The following is a 16,279-nucleotide window of genomic DNA, read 5'->3' on the forward strand; positions in this document are numbered from 1 at the left end:
GTTTTTGTACGTTGCAGCCTTCCTGTAAAATTCTGTTCTTTGAGAGCAAATGGAATGTGTGCTGCAAAGCAGCTGCTTCATCTTCATGTCTGCTGTATAGCCAAGGCTAATTTTGTAACGTGTGGGGTTTGGGGAAGGGGGGCATTACTTTCGTGTCTGTAATCCCACTGCTGCATTTCAGTTTTCAGAGCTGCTACAGAGCTTGAATTCATTATCCTAGGAAACACACATAATGTCTTATGCACAGTGAAATAAATGTCCTCGGAGACAGCATTAACAGCGGTAGAAAGGACGAAGCTTTGGTTAATTAAGGATAGTTTATATGGAATATTCTTGCTTGCTTTCTGTGACACCTCCTGCAATCCAGGTTCAGCCACTTTGATGACAGTAGAGGGTTTTTGTCGCACCAGCTGAGCCTTTGCTGTTGTTTCAGGGAGTGCTTAATGTTGCTAATCCTTTTGTAGATGAGGTGTGGCACTTTGCAAATTATATTATCTTTGTTCCTTCTTGCAGTCTGCAATCATTAACAGGATTCAGTGTAGGATTGTGGCTTTAGATCTCCGAGGCCACGGTAAGTAAAATAAATAAATTTAAAATCACATAAGCATGTTAACACGCTCTCGTTTTTTTAAAGAAGATATAATGAATCCCTCCCAAGATGACTAAGAAAGCATCCTTAAGGCATCCCAATTTTTATTCAAAAGCAGGGTTGGAAAAGTGGCTTCTAGAGCTCCACAGCTACCTGTCCTCACGTGCTAGAAGCTGAGACTCCCCGCGCCTTTGTGCGAGGTGGTGGTGGACTCGTTCCTTCCTACGTACTGGCACCAACCCCCTCCTTCATATTTTCATAACCTATAGGTGGTCTTTACCACTAGAAATAAAGTCTGTTCTTTAGTTTTAAGATACATTGCAAATATGGAACAGTTATGGGGAGCGTTTCCTACCCGTAAGCTATAATGCGATAAAGTACCAGCCGTTCCTATTAATTCCAGGTTTCTTAATTATTCATGTTAACTGCAGTAGGCTCGCTCTTAATAACTGTGCCAAAAAGCTTTGTACAGTTGCTGTTCTAAGTCCTGAGGGGACTGAAGGTTTCCAGCTTACGTGAACTTAACTTTTTTTGTTCTTTCAGGAGAAACAAAAGTTAGGAATCCTGAAGATCTGTCTGCAGAGACTATGTCAAAGTAAGGAAGCTTATGCTCTCCCTTCAGTAGTTCTCTTTTCACAAACCTTTATTTTCTTTCCCTGATTGAACAACTACTTGAGGACACACAACCTTCATTCAGGGGAGCTGGAAGATAGTTTCATTTCATGTGATTCTAGTAGTTATCCCTTCTTTTCCTTCCATTTTGGGACAGTTTGAAGTTTATTTGAAACTATACCTGACTCTTCCAGCTGAGTCAGATTCCAAACTGGAGTCGTTCTCTAGATGCCCTCAGTTTTTAAACTCGGTTTAAAGATCAGTGACTTCATTGCAGTGAACACTTTAAACCTGCAACACGCTATAACACTTGCTGGAGATTTCCTAATAGAAGGGGAATGCTTTCCTTGGACATAACTGGCTGGGGCATTTTAGCTTGAAATCACCAGTTTGGTTCTTCCTCCACTCCTCGAGCGAGCGTTCAGAGCATGCTCCCCTTGGACTGGCAGCATCCCCAAAGTGTGGGTCACAGACTGAGACTTTCAAGCGTGGAGGGAGTTGCTTTTTCAAACTACCACGACCTGCTTTGGGATGCAAATCCCTCTCTTGACAAAGCTGTAAGAAAAGCAAATACCTACTGCTAAGCAAATTACGTTATGTCTGCGTTTAGTACAAAGAGAGTCTTTGCTATGACTACAATTAAATCATGAAGGATTTTGTAACCTTCATATGAACAAATCCACTTGGTTTGTTGTGAGGAGGCCATGTGTGAAATGTGTTCTGACTTCCATTGTATACCTTATTGCTACTGCTTATGGCTTGTCAGATCCTGATATGTTAGTGTCCTGAGGAGATGCTGTATGAAATGATTAGAATTTTTTAGATCTGGAGCAGCACTACTGTGCAGGGAAAACAAGTTCCTTTTGTTTTGAAACCTTCCTCTCCTCTTAGCAAAGAGCTTGAAAGTGATTCCTGAATAGCTGTTAAATGGGAGCCTTAAATTATAGCTGGTTTTCATTTTTTTTGATCAAATCCTCAAGCAATTTTCTTTGACAGAGCAAACAAGCCGGTCAACCTTTTTGTTTTGGGGTTTGTTTTTTTTTTTTTACTTGTTTTTCATTTTCTAGTTGCAATACTGCTCAGATCTCTGGTTCCTCTGAATGGTTTTCGTCAGGAAAGCCAATTTGGGTGTCTTGAACTACAGTGCTCTTCAGTAGATTTCAGTCATTAGCTCTGCTGTTGTTTTGGTTTTTGTGAGTCGCACCAGCCAGCTTTCACGTACTGCAGTGACAGCTTCAGTTTAAAGGAGGTGCCTTATGGAAAGGACAGGGAAATTGCCCCTTGCCTTGTAGTATCTGTGCTCATAGGGAGTCTGGATCTTTTTGCTTGTGCTCAGTGCTATTTATCTTTGCCTTGGTCAGTAGGGCTCAGCTATTTTCTCTCTTTAATTGCAGAAGGTTTCTCCTTTCAGAACGGTGAATTTCTTAGTCTACGCTTCCATGCAAGAGGATTTGACAGCTTTCTCACCTTTTATTTAAAATTCCTACCGGCTAATGTCAATGTAAAAGGTTCTCTTCGGGGATTTCTTTTAAATGAGCGCTTTCTGTTAATAAAAAGGGAAATTACATGCTTGTTCAGGAAGGTATTGGCTTGAGCGATTTCCTGTATTGGTGCCTAGATGAAACAGTGATAAGAGAATAAACTTGTCTCAATTACTTGTGGGTTAAACGAGCATTCAGAGAGGATTTGGAGCCGAACATCTATCTTGGGTCTGTACTTTCTCCTCCCATTGTACAAATCTGCTTCAGAGATGTATCAAGGTAGAGATGCCAACCATGCTATTATCTCAATTTGGCAGAGATGTTGGAAACGTGGTTGAAGCTCTGTATGGGGACCTTCCTCCCCCTATTATGCTGATTGGGCACAGCATGGGGGGTGCCATCGCAGTGCACACGGCGGTCGCAAATTTGGTGCCAAGTTTACTGGGTCTGTGCATGATTGATGTTGTGGAAGGTAAGTGTGTGTACCCTTGGACGGGGTTCTGTACCCTTGGACGGGGTTCTGTACCCTTGGACGGGGTTCTGTCTTCAACGTTGATTTATTTATTTTTTTTTTTAATCCCCAAATCCCTGAATACAGAAAGTTTTGCCTGTTTTTTAAACCAAGGCCAATTCCATCCTCCTAACAGATGCTACCTACACAAAAGTCTTTCTAGTGTGACCCCTCCTTTTGCTTTTCCCAGATGAGCTCTCTGTTTGCTATTTTCCTGATAATTTCTTTGCAATACTTTCTTGTTAGTGGGGAGAAGGGTGGCTTTTTATATAATGCATGGTGCTGATGAGTGGTTACTGCCTTCTCTTACTATCTGAATGTCCTACCTGTTCAAATATTAATTCTCTAATGTGGGAGCAGGTGTGACTGTGGGCTTAGGAGTACTAAGCTGTACTTTCCGTAATGGCATTAAATCCCCAGTGAGCTCCAGCTCTCTCTGAGAGTGTTCCCCAGTTCTGTATAGAGGGACATGGCAATTATTTCATCGGATGACATAAAGTTAAAATACTTGGTTTTAGGTACAGCCATGGATGCGTTGAACAGCATGCAGAACTTCTTAAGGAGTCGTCCCAAAACATTCAAGTCACTTGAGAATGCCATTGAGTGGAGGTAATGGATGGGCTTACAGAGTCTCCAAAATCACTTGTCCTTGTAGTTTGACTCCTGAAGGAAACAAAGTTTATCTAATTTGTCTGTTTTCTCCTTGCGTGCTCACTTCCCCAACTATTGCCACCAATTCGTTGGCTAATTTGACAGGGAGAGAGAGGTCTCAAAGATAATTAATTTCCTGGGAGAGCTGGCTAGGCATTGGAGAAGGATCCTCTAAGAGCTTCAACTAATGGAAAACTTCATGGTATGAATTGCAGCTTCCTTGTAAGTGTCCCAACCGTTACAGAAGAAGCTTGAGACATCCATCCCATGTGTAAGAAACAGGACTTATTTCCGATTCAGCAAGAATCACTTAGACATTTGGCAGCTGAGTTTGAAAGGGAGAGGCCTCGTGGTTAAGTTTGTAGACTGGACTACAGGAAGCCCAGTTCTGTTACCAAATGCCCATGTAGTTTCTGAGCTCTCCCTGTCCCCTGCAATGAAATGGGTATAACCCTATGTCACTGTTTCCCCATCAGCACTTGTCCCACGTGTCTCTTAAATTCACAGTTACAGTGACAACGGGAGCTTCAAGTAAGTCGGCATGTAGCGTGAGCCACTCCGAACGCCTTCTGAAAACAGGAGGTTTGGGAATGGTTTGGGGAAATTGTGAGCGGTAAAGGGCTTTTGCTCCTGTTTCTGGGCCTGCCAGTTACTGATTCTGGTTAGTAACTATTTCTGCTCTTCTTCCGATTTTTTTTTTTTTTTTTTCCCCTAGTGTAAAAAGTGGACAAATAAGAAATCTTGAATCTGCCAGAGTTTCTATGGTTGGTCAAGTCAAACAGTAGGTGGTTTGTTTTTTGTTTTTTTTTTAAAGTTCTTAAAATCCTCTTGTCTATTTTACAATACTGTTGCTACAGAGCATGAACGCACTTGGAAGTGAAAATTTCTTCTAGCAAATACAAATTTCTTATCACTTGATCACAGTTGATACCGGCAGCAGCACTGAATCATAACCATGGCACTTGGAGAAAACCTGGTCAAAATTTCCCTGGGACAAAATTTGCCAAGAGCCATGTTTTAAAAAGTTAACTACTGCTGGTTGTGTATTCCTTGGTTTGTCTGCCTTTCTGCACACATTAAGAAATAAGTGTTAGTCTGATGCCTCTTCAGAAATTTTGCCCTAAGTCGGGTTGGCCTTCTGGTTATGGTATCTTTCACTTCCTTTTAGAAATTGTTTAATTATCTGTTGCATTTCAGGAGTGATCTGAGGTGGGTTTGGGGGGATCAGAGTAACCTGCTTGTGCCACTCTAATCCTTACCATACCTGGAGCCTTTGCAAATGTCTTGTGCTCCCTTAAAAAAAAGCTAGTGTTGATTGTTTCACCACTTCTGCCTCCTTTAAGTAGCTGTTTGCATTTATATTTGCACTGAGATTTATGTGCTGCACTCAGTCCCATGACTAGTCATGACTGTATTTTTCATCCACAGCTACTTTTAAACTTGGGGGGATTTTTCTCAGCCAGTATCTGAGAAATTGCTGACTACTTTAGATTAAAAACTGTTTGGTTGGGGGTTTTTTTGTTTTGTTTTGGCAGGGAATCAGTTTCTGGTTTTATTTTCACAGGTGCGAAGGGGCTGCCAGTCCTGAATGTCCTAAAGCCATAGTGGAGGGTATTATTGAAGAGGAGGAGGAGGATGAGGATGAGGAAGGGGGAGGCTCTGTCAACAAAAGGAAGAAAGAAGATGACACAGAGGTAGGAGGTTTCTTGCTGTGTTTTCAGCTTGTGTCTGCAGGATGCTCCCCTGCAAGAGAAGTAGCCAGTAGTTATCCAAATCATTCTAACATAAAAGGGAGGAACTCCAGGGACCAAAAATTTTATATTGTCACTGTTGTTTTTCTTCTTTGTCTCGTGCCACTGATTCTGTCTTGGATTGTCACTTGAAAGCGTGTGTTTTCTTTCCTCAGATGCTCACAGATTTAGTGCATATGGCCTGAAATGGGGCTTCTGGCCTGAATGAGGAATGCTCTTTTCTGAGTCTTTGTGGTATTTCCGTTCGTTTCCATGGCACGGTAGCGTTCAGGAGGTCATGCAGGCAATTGCAACCTAGGAATGTAAATTCCTTGAGGAAAATCATTGTAGCCAGCTTAGCCCCTTTTACTGTGTCACCTAAGCAAGAGCCAAGTCTGGACTTTCAGACAACTTATGAGCTATTTGTGCTGGTAAAAAATAGCAAATTGAGTGCCCTGAATACTGCAGCCTTCTCTCGATCTATAGGTGTAGCTCCTTCTGACTTTCTTGTTCCCTACTTGTGTACTTTGGCTGCGATTTGGAGAGAAATTTAGGAGCAAGGAGGGTCATCCCCTGGAAGTGTGTAAGCCACCAGAGGGAGCCAGTATTTTTTATATATACTTCCAAGTGGCACTCTGAGTTCATTTTATTTCAGCTATTTTACTGATCACTAACGCAGAGCTCTCTCTCCTCCCTGCAGACAAAGAAGGAGCACTTATACACGTGGCGAATTGAACTGGCGAAAACAGAAAAGTACTGGGATGGCTGGTTCAGGGGTTTATCTAACCTCTTCTTAAGCTGTCCAACTCCAAAGCTTTTGCTTTTAGCTGGTACGTGTCTCTTCCAGTCCTGTTTAGGTTCAGTGGCTGTTCACTTCGGTGATGTCCTACTTGTATTTTAAAGCATAGGGTCAGCGTTTGGCTAATGTCTTTCTCTGAGACTAGCAGATCTGTCTCTTCCGCCTTGACTTTTCTGTGTATCTTGAAATGTCATAAACCAGACAGTTTGATCTGTGCAGATCTGGAATTAGTTCAGAGTCTCCAATATCAAAATAGCACATGTATTGCTGCTGTTGGATGGGTGTTTTTGTTGTATGACGTGGAAGAAGAGCAAACAGGACAGATCCAAGCTGCCCTTCAGCCTCCACTACTATGATATTTTCCTACAGATATGGGCGCGATTTGAACTTTTCAACTGAAAGTCAAATTATCGATGTTCTAGAGCCAGCTGTAGGCCCTTCTTGTGCCTTGATAGGAAATTAAGTGCGTAACCAAGTTAAACAAGAAAAATACCCTTTTAATTTGTAGGGAAGGATGTGTTCTTGCATTTTTGGCTGGGATTCTTTCCTGTCCCTTTACTCTCTTGAGGTGCAGCAGTGGAAAGGCCTTGTGGGTGTCAGAGATGATGTTTCTTTTGAGTTTTTCAAGCCAAATGTCTCTCTCAAAATGTCGAGTAAAGCCCTGCTTAGACAGTCATGTTCTCTGGCTTTTCTCCAACACATCTGTTTACTTGATTGTAGGTGTTGACAGACTGGATAAAGACCTAACAATTGGACAGATGCAAGGTAAATATTTGATATTGTTACTCTATCCTTACTGTAATGCTCTTTTTGGATGATAGCTTGTTGCTATGGGTACATGAACGAGAGGTAGCTGGAATGGCCTCTTACCAGGTGCAGTCTATATCGAAACAAATGTACAGTAGAGAATTAGTCCATCCCAAAGTGTTCTCTAACTGTCTGTGGTTGGAGGAAAGGTGGAGAAGTTGAGAAGGGAAATGTTGAATGGGAACTTGCAAAGGGTTGTTGCCATGGTTTTTGTTCAGTCTAGTGTTCAATGTTTCCAGCAACGGGGCTGACACACTTCTCTTGAATCAGAATGATTGTCTGTGAGGATTTCTTTCTAATCTGTTTTTTCCCTTTCTAACTACATTCCTGATGTTCCTAGCTGGAACACTTGGGACCATCCAAAACTGTCTGATCTCCCAGTGTTTCCAGCAGACAACAGACCAAGATTCAGCATCTGCATTAATGTTTTGGTTTGTTGGGTTTTTTTTCCCCATCCCAGCTTCATTGATTTCCAGCACAACCAGTACTGGAAAGTAGCACTGGGTAGCAGGTTAAACGTTATATTGAGGTAGATCTGATAACAGTTTCAGCTCTGAAAGGTAGTCTCTCCTCTGTCAAGAAGCTCTAAAAAGTTTAGCTTTGTTTTAACTCCTGGGAACCTCCTCTAGTTACACCTGGGGAAGATGAATTAAGCAGCCAGTTCTTGCTTTCTGTTGAAACTGTCTGCTCTGTGTATTGTACGGTTTGGTTTAGATTCTTGTGCCTTTCCTGGTCCCTCTTTGCCCAATGCATATAGCGAGGTCTAGTGAGGTTTGTTTGTAAAGAATGGGAGATCCTTGTTAGAAGAGTTCATAAATTCACAGTGCTTTTAAGGGTGTAGTGTCTGCTGTTTCCTGTGTGCACAAGAACTGCTTGTCTAAACCATTGCTGTTAGAAGTCAAGACCACTTAAAAAGCAGCTCCAGTGATGACTCTCTTGATCCGCAGGGAAGTTTCAGATGCAGGTCCTCCCTCAGTGTGGCCATGCAGTCCATGAAGATGCTCCAGACAAGGTGAGCCCCGCTGTGGGATTGAAGCTAGATAAGTCACGGTCTTCACAGCTTAAATGCAAAAGGGGTCCGTTGCTTACTATGAAGCAGAGATTATACTTCAGGGGCGGTTTTTGGCACGACATCTTAACTGGCTGTTCGCAAAACAGCTTGGATTTTTAAGCTGTCTGGGAAGCCTGGGCTAAGATGTTACGTGAGACAGGGCTTGGCTAGGTTACAGATTTAACTCTCAGGCTGGTGGTGATATAACTAACTCTTACCATGTGGAGTGTGGATTTATCCTCCCTGCCTTTCCTCATGAAGTTCTCCACTCTCCCTTGTACTAAACTGCAGCTTTTGGGGTTGGTCTGTGTTTTGCTGAGTTGGGTGGCTTATGTTTTCCAAATACAAAACAAATGTTACTGAAACAGCTTACAGGCTGACCGAGCAGTGCTGCTTCTGGGTACTGATGAAGTTAGTGTCCAGATAGAGGCAGGAATGTGGTGCAGCCAGTGGAGCCTGTGGTTGGAAACACGTCTGGTTTTAAAGCTTGTTCTGCACTGACCGCTGCGAGTGTAAAACTCAGCCTTTTTGTGCTTCACTTTACCAATCTGAAATAGGCATTTTTGTCTAAATGTACTGAGTTCTTACATTGTTATTCTTTTTAATATAAATTCTAAGCGGTATTATTACTGTCAGGTTACTGTCTTGATTTATTCTTTATAGGAATAACTTGCATCGCGATTTTGCCAGACCTTTTTTACCTGCTAAACTTAGGCATTGTTTTAAGAATTACTGAAAGAGGCAGTGAAAAAGTTTTGTCAGTTCTTGATTGTGTGGTCAGTGTCAGAGTAAAGGTGGAAGCATGTAGTTCCTTCTTTTATATATAAGCCCGTTATAAAGAGCTCTTAGTTTCAAGGGAGCAAACTTGATTCAGCAAGAGGGTCCTGAGGACACGAACTGTTGTTGGAAATGCTGCAGGCTTTGAAAACTGACTGGATTTCTTGTTCTCTTCATGTCCCTTTGAATTCTGACTGCTTTTTTTCCTTCCCTCAGGTTGCTGAAGCTGTTGCGACGTTCCTGATCCGTCACAGGTTTACAGAGCCCATCGGTGGATTCCAGTGGTAAGGCTCTGCGGGTGCTAGAGCTGTGCAGTCCTCGGGCAGAGCTCTTGCTCTTACTGCCTGCGTGTTTGGCTCTCAATGTGGGAGGCTGGAGTTTTAGTGTAACGCTAAAAACCACATGTAAACAAACAGCTTTGAGTCACAGCCAGTAATATATTTGATGTTTATGTGTTCTCTCTAAACTTCTCGCGTATTAACTTGTGTTAATGAAACCTCCTTCCTTGGAGTGAAGCAGATCCTCCCTAGCTGATTCCTTTCTTTATAGCCTACCACAAGGCAGAATTCCAAGCTTTACGGTATTTAGTTTAAATAGGATTTTATTTAAGTAATCAAGGCCCTGTGTTTTGGAAAGAACTTGGACCGCACTTCTTTGGCCAAGAAATACTGGTGCAATTAGACAGGTAAAGCTGTGTGCTTCACTTTGTCGACTTCCCATGCTTATCTCATGTGTTTTCATATCATAATGAACTGTAGAAGCCAGGCCTCTGCAATCAGCCACACAGCAGTGAGAGTAGGTTGTGACTGAAAGTTGATCGGAAAAACTCCCAGTCTTAGTGACGGTACCATAAAGCTAATAACTAAACCAATGCTTAGACCTCATAGAAAGTGCTAATCTGTTTTACCATTCACCTGAAAGGTGATCCTAAAATAAACATGTTTCTTAAGCAGTCCTGGAAAGTCTTCCTGCTTTTAGCTAAGAATTCTTCAACAAAAGCTAGAAGTCCCAAAATGTGTGATGCTGTAGGACTGGCAATGCGGAAGAGGTATTGCTGGATGATCTCTTTCTTTTTTTCCCCCCTTTATCCTCTGCCCTCGGGGATGAAACAGTAGAAATGCAGGACTGCGGACTGCATATTTTAAATCCATCGAAAGGATATAGCGTAGGTTGATGTATAAATGGTGAGAGAGGGAGAAGACCGAAGGACTGTACTGCATCGTAATGTTGAATCTCCACCAGCTATTTGGCAAGCTGTGCTGTCCCTGTGAGTCCTCGAAGGCGCTAGCCTGTTGCTCCTGCTATTACGGTTGTAGCAAAAGCAGCTTTAAAACAAGAGGCTTGGAGGCAGTGAGGTGGCTTGCTGGCCTTATTGTGCCCTTAAGCCATAGACAGCAACATATTAAGCTTTTATGCTTCTCACCGTTACGTAGCTTACAAGTTATTGTTGAATGCGTCAATGCTGATTTTAACCTGCATGGTAGACTCCTTTTGGCCTTGTTTGATCTTGGGTAATCAACTAAATTTAGGGTGTTGCAGAGTCAAATATCTGCAGAGAATACCTTGATTGTAACGTGTGACCTTTCTTCCACTCTCCTTTTTCCCTCCTAGTGTGTTTCCTGCTTGTTAATACCCTGGTGTTCTCCAGCACTGAGTCCTGTTGTAAATAAACTGCACCAGAGGCCACTGTGATGTATCCATATCCTTTCATCTCTCCAGTTCAGCAGCAGTGAGAAGTTGGTGTGAGATTCATCCCCTAGAACTAGTTCTCCAGAATGTGTAAATGCTTAGGAACTTCCTTGCTGGGAAGCAGCTTGTACTGAAGACCATGAAAAGCTCTTCAAGCCCTTGGAAGTGGGCTCCTCTCTGCTGCCACAAGGAAAGACCTCCTGAAATCCCAAGTAGTCGATCATACCGATCTCCATCAATTCTCAGGCTTCCTTGGACCCAACGGCAAAGGCGCCGTTGGCAGTCCAGATCCACCGAGGGCATTGCAGCATAGCCAAAGGCTTCAGGATTTCTCCATGGAATCGTCTAATTGTCTTTGAAGTGCCCCTTAGGTTTGTTTTTTATATACACGTTTCTTTCCCCGAAAGCAGACGAGGAATCGGCTTCATTGGGAGCTCAGGTTTCGTCTCACCGGTGCCAGCCTTATGAGTTAAGCTGCAGGAACAGCCTAGATGCTACTTTCCTGTGTAAAGTTGGACAGGACTGTAAAGCAAAAAGGCGAGAGGGGACCACGAGCTCCGTTTCAGAGTCTTGCGGCTTTCTTAATACTTGTTTCAAGTTCTCACTGAGAAAAATAGCCTGGATAACTCCGTCTGCTGCAGACACATCACAGGCAGGGGACTCTGGGCCTGCGTTTATGGGGAAGACCCAAGAGCAGCAGTAGTAGCCTGGTCTGCAGGCAGTTTGCCTGTTTGGCTGTTCTCTGTGCCTGGAATGTGTTTATGCTTCCCTTCTTGTAGCTGCTACACGCAACTGAGCAGAGATCAGCGCCTTTGGGATGGAAAAAATGCCACAAGTGCAGTAGGTAAAACCCTGGAAGAGCTTGGAGTCGCTCCTGCTGATGTTGAAATAGAGGTGTAGGCAGCTGCTGCTGCATTATGCTCCCCCCAGTATTGGAAGAAAGACCTTGTTTTCACTGTCACTTCCTAGATCATTTCGCTGCCTGCCTTCCATATTTCCATGTAAACGCTGTAGTTGCACGGAGAGCTTTTCTTCAGGGTTAAATTATCCACAGACAGTTCGTCAGATTGCTTTCGCCTAGGAATCACTCTTGAGTGTAAGAGTAGACACGTTTTGGAGCAGTTTTCCTCAATATTTTGCTGGTGGATGCCTGAAATATTTTTTTTTTGCCTTGTGTCCATAACCCCTTGTTGCTGTATGATGAAAACAGTATTTTAATGCTGTTTTGCTGAGGCAGAGTTCTGTTGTTGGCCTGATTTGGGAGCTGTGATGCGCATCTATGCGTACGTCCTGTGACAAGAGCCATCATGAATTCTTGGCGTTGGAGAGGTGCAGGTGGGGCAAAGGGAGACGGTGTGAAGAGCTGGCAAAGCCCGGTTTAACTTTGGCGTTTACCCCGATGGAGAGCCACTCATCTCCTCTGATTCATTCGCATGTGAGCCCTGGACACAGCAGTCTTGGCCTTGCTCTGTGTCCCTTCCCCGACACATCAGGGTGGGAAATGCCTGAATTAGAGACAAGAAAGCCTCGTTCCAGAGAGCTCTCCTCTCTCCTGGCACTTCGGCCATCGGCACTCAGGTGTTAAAGAGCAACTGCTGGCTCCTGGCACTTCCCTCCGTAAGTCACCGTGTTAATTATTGCATTAGTTTACTGTGACCGTGATGTAACGTCCACCCCTGGTTTAGTTGCTGATGGATTAAACGAATCTTCGGTAGCTGAGACGCAAAATAGCACTTTCCCCAGCTGTATCCTGAAGACTGGCAAAATTCTCGGTCCTTTCCAGATGACTCCTGCGTTCAAATTGTTAGAGACTAAAATAATAGTGTGTGTCCAGAGTCTCACTTCACGGAATAGTTAAGCATATGCCTGTTGTCATACTCATGAATGATCTCGGTAAAGTCACATTCCTCCGCGCTGAAGTAACTTGGAGGATCTGCCTTTGAATGATCCGTTGCCGTAACTCCTTGCATTTGCCCCTCATGTTATCCCTTTCATTTGCTTTTACAGTTTGCGAGATATTAGAAAAAAAAAAAAGCCTCCATGGAAAGCAAAAGAAAATCAGTTTTGTATTCTGTAGAAGCACCATTGGAAAATGATTGACTGTTTCTGAATCCTGCGCGCTCCCCAGAATTATATTTTGTTGTTAACGTTTGAGAAGTGAGTGGAAAAATAAATATTTCAACAGCCTCTTTAATGTGGCGTTGCTCCGTGCCAAGTCCTCAGTCCTGACTTGCACAGAATAGGCAGCCGTTCAGGGACTCGTGTAGTGCTGGCTTCAAAAAAAGGTGACTACAGGGACAGCAGCAATAGCGGGTGGGTGGGTGGAGGGGGAATTCCTTTTGGCTGTGTCAAGCCACATACATTTTTGAGACTGTACTTTTGTCTGAAAAATATTAATGCTCCTGTCGCAGTTTCTTCTCCCTTCTCAGGGAGCTACAGGCAGAGATAAATGGTATTTAGGTGAAGGATAGCACAGACCATGGTAAAAGTAGCTGCAGAGAGAAGAAATGTTCTCTTTGACTCATGAAAAAAGGGGACATCTAGAAAATCCCCCCGTAACTACCAGCTTTTCACTGCTTTTTTCCACAGCCTGCAGCATAGTACTGTCTCTGTGTAAAAGCAGATAAACAGGAGGAGGCTGAATTGAAAGGGTGCTGCATTTACGCCGGCGCTTTTGATTCTTTAGAAATCTCTCTTGCTTTTGTTCCAGTTGTTGGATTGAGGATCGGTGGAAACTTTCACGATGGAAAAACCCAAGGCTTGGCAGGAGCAGAGGATGCAGTTTGGGAGACTGGTTTGTTGCAGGGTTCACTTCTTAAATTTTTCAAATCAGACCCAGGACGGGTTTTGCCAGCTCCTGGGTTATATGCACCAGACAAAACCCTCGGTGACTTGTAGATTTTCAGGAGCGTTGAGATTGTTGGAAAAAGATATTCCCTGTATTGCTGAAGCGTATAGTTTTGCTTCGAATACAGATCCTGCGAACGCAGAGCTCGGCTGCCTGTCTTTGCACATGCTTAAGCCAGCGCAGTTCCTCTGTGCTGGTGTTTTGAAAACGCTGTTAGTTTTCGACCGGAGCGATCGATACGTACAGACGCAGACACTTGGCGTTGAAGTGGTTGCCGAATCGCGTTGCTGTACGGAGCTCGCTTTTCTTTGGAGCCTTGGGGTTTTTTTTTTTGTCTTCAGCCTGCCCTGGTCCAGATGTGAGGTGAGTGGGAGGTGATACCAAAGCCAATTAAAAATACTGATGTTTATTGCGACTGGAGGTCACTCTGTGTGCAACCGAGACACCCTCTAAAACAAAAAATAAGCACGACAGTAAAGCACAGAGTGACTTCTGAACTGAGCTCACGGTTGGGGAGCTCTCAGAGGTGGTGGTGTTGCGATAGATCCCGTTGGTAACACCAGTAGCCCGGTAAATACCACGTTGGGGCAGTTCAGAGTGAACCTCCTTGCTTTTCCTCTCTCTGCAGGGCAGGGCTGAGCGATTGCAGTAGGGCAAAGCCGTGTGCTGGCTTTTCGTTCAGCGAGACCATCCCAGGACTCTGAAAACTTTTATCGGTGTGCTGCCACATTCAACAGGGTCTTCAGTGAACAGGGGAGCAGCCGGCAGGTATGGGGACAGAGAGAGCAAACAGCTTTGTGCTGATGTTCTCCACCTCCTCGACTTCAGCACTGACGTTTCTCCTCCCCTCCGCTATTGCCTTTTATCTTGGGTGTGGAAGGGCCTGGGAGGAGAGATGCTCGGAGGTGGCTGGCAATCAGCTATTCACTGGTTTGAAGCGGTGCTCAACCCTCCTGAAAATCTAGACCTTAGATCTTCGGGTAAGGTCAAAAAAATAATAAAAAAAAATAGTTTGAGTTGCTGTTTCCAAGAAAACTTGGCCCTGGTGCATTATAACACCCGTCTCTGAGCCTGCAGCTCTGCTCACAACCTGAAACTGCCATTTGCGTTGCCCAAACCCGTCTCCCTTGGCTGTATCGTCTGCCCGGATCCCTCCGGTAACGCTGCACCCTCGACACCTCGTCCGTAAGGCATCCGAAACCTGCGGGATAGTGCTTGGGTGTTTGCTCCGAGCTTTGCTGTAGGATGCTTGGCCGGTTTAGGCCAAGCTTTACCAGTCTGGCGGGGTGATCTCTTACCACGTGCTGCTGTTTCCAAAAGGAAAATGTGTCTCTGTGTGTGCGTGTGTATGTCAGTTCTCCGGAGACCGCGCTCTGTGTCCCGTGTCAGCCTCATCCTGTTCGTGTTTTGTTCCGTGTCCGTTTCTCTCGCCTACAAATAAAGCATTTGTGAAAAGCCTGGGGTAGGAACTCCTTCTTTCCCTTCAGCTGTGATACTCGGGCTCCTCGGAGCAGCCAGGGGAGAAAGGGTGTCGATCCGGCTGTTCCTGGGACATCCCCGGCGCCAGACCCAAGCCTTGCGTTTTTCTGGTGACTCAACGGAAGCCTCTCGTCATCCGAAATATTCCTCCATCCCTTCTCCACGCTCCAGTGTGGGGAGGAGGGGGGGATGCTTTAGCCACAGCTTTTGCTTTTTCCCCTCCTCTCCCTGACCGATGCCTCCCACGTGTACAGAAACATCTGAAAGTAATAAATCGTGGCGCTCTGGCTGTTAAGTAACCTGTGCTGTGTTGGACCATCTGTTTTATAACACCCTGAACGCTGGGGTGGTTGTTCCTAGCTGAAGAGCAGGAATTTGGGGGAAATTTGCTCTGAAATTTTGCAGCCTGGTTTATGTTCCTGTAGCATCCTCCCGGTGCTCCGGCTCCCCTGCCCAAATGCTGCTGTGTGCCTACAGAAGGGTTAATGTGGGGCTGGATAAACACAGCCCCGGAGTGATAAATTGCACGTTTTTGAACCCAAAACGAGCAGGAGAGCCCTGCCAGAGGTCTGCCTGGTGTTTCTATCCCCCTCCTCACTTTTTCTCCTTTTCCTTCCAGCTAACAAAGAGGCTGAGAGGTGACGGGTCTCCCCAGGCTGCGCTACCCCCTGCCTCTCCATCCCAGAGGATTTTAATCGCATCCAAACATCGCGTCGAGGAGGCTGGATGGATGCGGAGTCGGGAATTTTCTGTGCAAGGGGCTGACGGTGTCCTCCGGCTTGACCCTCGCTTCATCGGGGCTGTCTCCCCAGCGGAAGCGCCCGGGGAGAGCAGCGTGGGCTGCCCGCCCAATCTCCAGGCGCTGCCGGAGAACCCTGCTTGCCTCTTTTTGCCTTCCAGTCACGCAGGTGCTGCGGTCGGGCTGGAGAAAGGGAGCTTGTCCGCGGAGCCCCGGGGGAGCGGTGCTTGCACAGGCGTGGTCCGAGCGTGGCCGGGCTGGGGTGCAGAGGAGGGGGGCCCCGTGCTGGTGTCGGGATGAGAGCGGAGTGGGGAGGGCTGCACAATCGGGCCCAAGATACAGCCAGGCACTGCAGCAGGTTTATTTGAGGAAGGAGAGCACGCTGTCTTTGCTCGGGTCTTGTATGACCGGTCCGTTCACTCTGAAGCCTACTGATTACTGTAGAAATGTCATGTCGCTAACTGCCAGTTCTTTTAGCAGAGAGACTTTTCATCTAGGGCTGGAGGAGGGAGCTTG

General features: G+C 45.1%; 1 protein-coding gene across 15 annotated transcripts in view; it reads left to right on the forward strand.

The window, feature by feature from the left end:
• Positions 1 to 15,313, forward strand: part of PPME1 (protein phosphatase methylesterase 1) — a 33,761-nt gene extending 18,448 nt beyond the window's left edge. For 4 of the 15 annotated variants that reach the window (XM_072850985.1, XM_072850984.1, XM_072850983.1 and 1 more), the window contains 12 exons: positions 514 to 571; positions 1,133 to 1,184; positions 3,000 to 3,154; positions 3,712 to 3,802; positions 4,560 to 4,625; positions 5,409 to 5,538; positions 6,275 to 6,404; positions 7,094 to 7,138; positions 8,128 to 8,192; positions 9,225 to 9,292; positions 10,620 to 12,982; positions 13,408 to 15,310. In XM_072850985.1, the coding sequence (XP_072707086.1) occupies positions 514 to 571; positions 1,133 to 1,184; positions 3,000 to 3,154; positions 3,712 to 3,802; positions 4,560 to 4,625; positions 5,409 to 5,538; positions 6,275 to 6,404; positions 7,094 to 7,138; positions 8,128 to 8,192; positions 9,225 to 9,292; positions 10,620 to 10,638 (879 nt within the window). In that variant the 3' untranslated portion in view covers positions 10,639 to 12,982; positions 13,408 to 15,310. Of the gene's footprint in view, positions 1 to 513; positions 572 to 1,132; positions 1,185 to 2,999; positions 3,155 to 3,711; positions 3,803 to 4,559; positions 4,626 to 5,408; positions 5,539 to 6,274; positions 6,405 to 7,093; positions 7,139 to 8,127; positions 8,193 to 9,224; positions 9,293 to 10,619; positions 12,983 to 13,407 lie in introns of all 15 variants that reach the window. The other 11 variants (XM_072850974.1, XM_072850978.1, XM_072850973.1 and 8 more) reach the window with 11 other exon arrangements.
• The last annotated feature ends 966 nt before the right edge of the window (positions 15,314 to 16,279 follow it).

This window comes from Ciconia boyciana, chromosome 1 (genome assembly GCF_034638445.1).
Source record: "Ciconia boyciana chromosome 1, ASM3463844v1, whole genome shotgun sequence".
Lineage (NCBI taxonomy): Eukaryota > Metazoa > Chordata > Aves > Ciconiiformes > Ciconiidae > Ciconia > Ciconia boyciana.